The sequence below is a fragment of the Arachis ipaensis genome, chromosome B10 (assembly GCF_000816755.2).
Source record: "Arachis ipaensis cultivar K30076 chromosome B10, Araip1.1, whole genome shotgun sequence".
Lineage (NCBI taxonomy): Eukaryota > Viridiplantae > Streptophyta > Magnoliopsida > Fabales > Fabaceae > Arachis > Arachis ipaensis.
In genome coordinates this window covers 128,387,653-128,391,093 of record NC_029794.2, presented here as the reverse complement: position 1 = coordinate 128,391,093, position 3,441 = coordinate 128,387,653, and the positions used below count along the sequence as shown (strand labels likewise).

The 3,441-nt window shown below is 28.6% G+C and overlaps 1 protein-coding gene across 1 annotated transcript; it reads right to left on the bottom strand.

Moving 5' to 3' along the window:
* Positions 2,373 to 3,071, bottom strand: LOC107621868. Its single transcript, XM_016323850.2, has one exon. The coding sequence runs from the start codon at positions 2,965 to 2,967 to the stop codon at positions 2,536 to 2,538; it is 432 nt and encodes a 143-aa protein (XP_016179336.1). The 5' UTR covers positions 2,968 to 3,071; the 3' UTR covers positions 2,373 to 2,535.

Here is a 3,441-nt window from a genome sequence, read left to right as displayed (position 1 = left end):
AAATATTTGATATAAAAATAAAAAATATGTAAAAAGCATGATATAATAATGTAAGTTTACTTAGATGTAGAAGAAGGGTAGGCATGCATGAGCACATGTCCCCCATTGAGTGTTGGCAGATGCAGAATCAGAAGGAGTAACTGTGTCTTTCTGCACCATTTGCGCTCTCTCTTTCTCATCTGCACATGCCCTTTTTCCTGAGAGCGACTACTGTTTCTTACTGTGTGCCATACTCCATTATATACCCCATGCATCTATATTACGCCCTCTTAAATAATCACTCACCACTCCCCATATTCCATAAATAATACCTTACACTGCGGTGGTTTCACTATTGAAAAATATATGGGGATTCTCTCTCTCTCTTTATCTCTATAGTATAGGGTCTGTATTACACTGCAATTCGCATAGCACCTGAGGACAAATATGTTACTAGGATACAACTATCATCTGGAGAAGAATTGGGTATCAACGACTCTGACTGTGGAATGTGGATGATGCGGTTTCAAATAAATAGCAAATTCTGAAAGAGAAATGTGACACGTACCAATTATTTTTTAAATAAGTCCAATCAAATTGAATAATAAAGTTCGAGTGAATAAATAAGTGAAAGTAATGAGAATAATTTTTATTGATATTAGATTAATTTGATTAAATTTGATTGATAAAAAAATTTATACGTATAACATTATTTAATTAGAAATTTTTATAACTTATTGTCTTTGAAAAAATAATAAATAATCATATAAATACAAATTAAACAATCTGATTTGATGATAATGAAATTTTTTACATTATTAATGCATTGCAATTAAAACCAATTTTCCACTATAAAAATCTAAAATAATATTTAAATCAACTAAAAGGTTAAATGTGTATGAAACTAAATATAAAATTACTATCTATAAGGTGCAATAATATCTTTATGTTTAACTGTTTGTGTTTAAAATTTTGCATTTGAGATTTATCCAGAAAAATTCACCCTTCTCATTGCCTTCAAACTTTCTCCATTCAAACATATATGATTTAATTTGGTCTTTGAATTTTTATTTAATAATAAGTTAACTTTCTCAGTTCTGAACATACTTAATTTGATTTTTTATTTTTATAACTATAAATTAAATTATTTCTTATCTATTTAATTAACAAAATATTTATGTATAAAATTAACTGTCATTGTGCCAACTTAATGGCTAATAAATATTAAAAGTATGAGACCCAATTTTAGTCCATTAACGATATAAATTGAGTCATTTATACTAATACTAAATCAAATTCAATTTTACACTTTTGGTGCAATGTTATCATCAGTTGGTGATCAGATTGGACATATCATGTGTTGTTTGTACATTAAAAAATAAACTATCAAATTAATCATTTATATAAAATTTATGTTAACATATAATACATATTTAAAATATATAAAATAACACTTATGAATATAAATATATAATGACTAATTTATGAGTGAATTTAATGTGTAAGTAATATTTTTGTTATTTTATTAACCAAATTGGTGATGTCAAAAAGACTGTCCTCCCTAACATTTTGCCACCAAAATTAGGCTTCATCAGTTTGAGTGATTACTACTTGTTTTTTGCTTCAATGTGGTCATAGATTGCAGCTGAATAGATAATGAACATGGCTAAAGAGATAGCTTTAATTTGCTCCTGGGGTAGATCAATAAAAAGAACTCACATTAAATTGGATACAAATTTCACTAGAATGAATAAAAAACTAGTATTAAGATCTATTGTCACATATTAGGCCATTAAACTCAAATGAGGTCTTTCAAAAGAAAACAAAAGAACCAAAATAAAATAATGTCTTGACAGAAAAAAAAAATCCAAATTATGCTATTCGAAGGAGAAAAACCGAAGAAGCAAAAGATAAAAATAATTGCTCTGAATTTTCTCTAATCATCCTCACTTCTGTAGTACTACCACTTTCTCTTCTGCCAAACCAAACAATTAATCTAAGTGAATCTAATTAAAAATAAATAAATAATAGAAGAAGGGAATAGTAAATAAAGAGACTACTAAGTACGGTTTTGTAAATAGCTAAAAGGAGTGTTAGTAACTGACAACTTTTGTAACTTGTAACCATCAAGTAACTATCAATTATGTTTTTAATGGTGTAAAATTTTATTAAATGATGTGAGATTACTCTTTTTTTTACTGGTTATATGCTAGCCAGAATTTAATAAAATTGCTGATTCTTAAACTTTTTCAATAGCTAATACCTGAAATATTGATAAAAATTTAAGTGAAATTAACTTCATATGAAATTGATAATTAAAAATTATTAAATAATTTAACAAATATGACTATCATATGAAATTAACTGGCTAACAGTCACCAAAAAAAAAAAAATTAACTGGCTAACTGCATCTGAGTGTTCCTGAAATTTTACGCCTAAAAAGAGAGACTACCATCACAAAGATATTCTCATTTCCCCCTCTTTTCTTCATTATAAATAAAAAGGAAAAAAGAACATTAAAAAAGAAAAAAAAAAGAGAAAAGAAAAGAAGCTAAGCTATAACAAGACAACATTTTCATTATTCTCACAAGTGGTTGTGGTTGTTGTTGATGCGGTTGTGGTGGTGTCTCCATAAAACTCAATCAAGTTCTGCAAGATCACTACCATTGTCTTCAATGAAATGATGTAATCTGCAGTTTCCTGAAACAATCGATCAGTAGGTTTCATCATCGCCATGCGGTCGTTGTTGTGGTTGTAGTAGTTGTTCTTGGTCGGTATAAGATTCTTCAGTGCTTCAAGCTTCTGTGATACCTTTGATGATGACTTCATATTCTTCTTCTTCTTCTTCTTCTTCTTCTCCTTCGCCATCCGCATCATCACCATTGTTGATGATGGGGTAGTTGTAGTTCTTTGCTTTCTTCTACTTCTTCTCGTGGCTCTTTTCACAGAAAGCTTGTAATTGTGCTTCTTTGTGTTCATCATGTTCATTATTATTGCCACCGAAACAGAGGAGATTCAAGAAAGAGAGAGAAAGAGAGAAGGAAAAGAAGGTGTGTTCTCTTTCTTTGGTTGGGCGAGAGAAGTGTCTGAAGGGGTTTAAGTAATGGGGCTTATAGAATTTGCCTCTTCATTATATTCTTTATTACATAAATACCACTGCCTTTTCTTCAATTTTTTTTAAAGAAAAATCTTAGGAAAACAACACAAATTATTATTTTTAAAGTGGAAACTCAGGTGCAGTCGCGTGAAGTTGGTTCAGTTATCAACTTCACATGAAGTCGACTGCACCTGAGTTTTCACCTATTTTTAATCAATAATTAATGATTAATATTTAAAAATATTAGCTAAAAATATACCGTTGAATTACTAGAGTAAAAAAAATTAGATTGATGATTAAAAATATCAACAAAAAATAATAAATTTTACTTATTTTTCTAAAAAATTATAGTTTTAGTTAATCAT

What these genes read in the sequence shown, in the direction of transcription:
- LOC107621868 (XM_016323850.2), bottom strand. Translation starts at nt 2,967, where the DNA reads ATGAACATGATGAACACAAAGAAGCACAATTACAAGCTTTCTGTGAAA.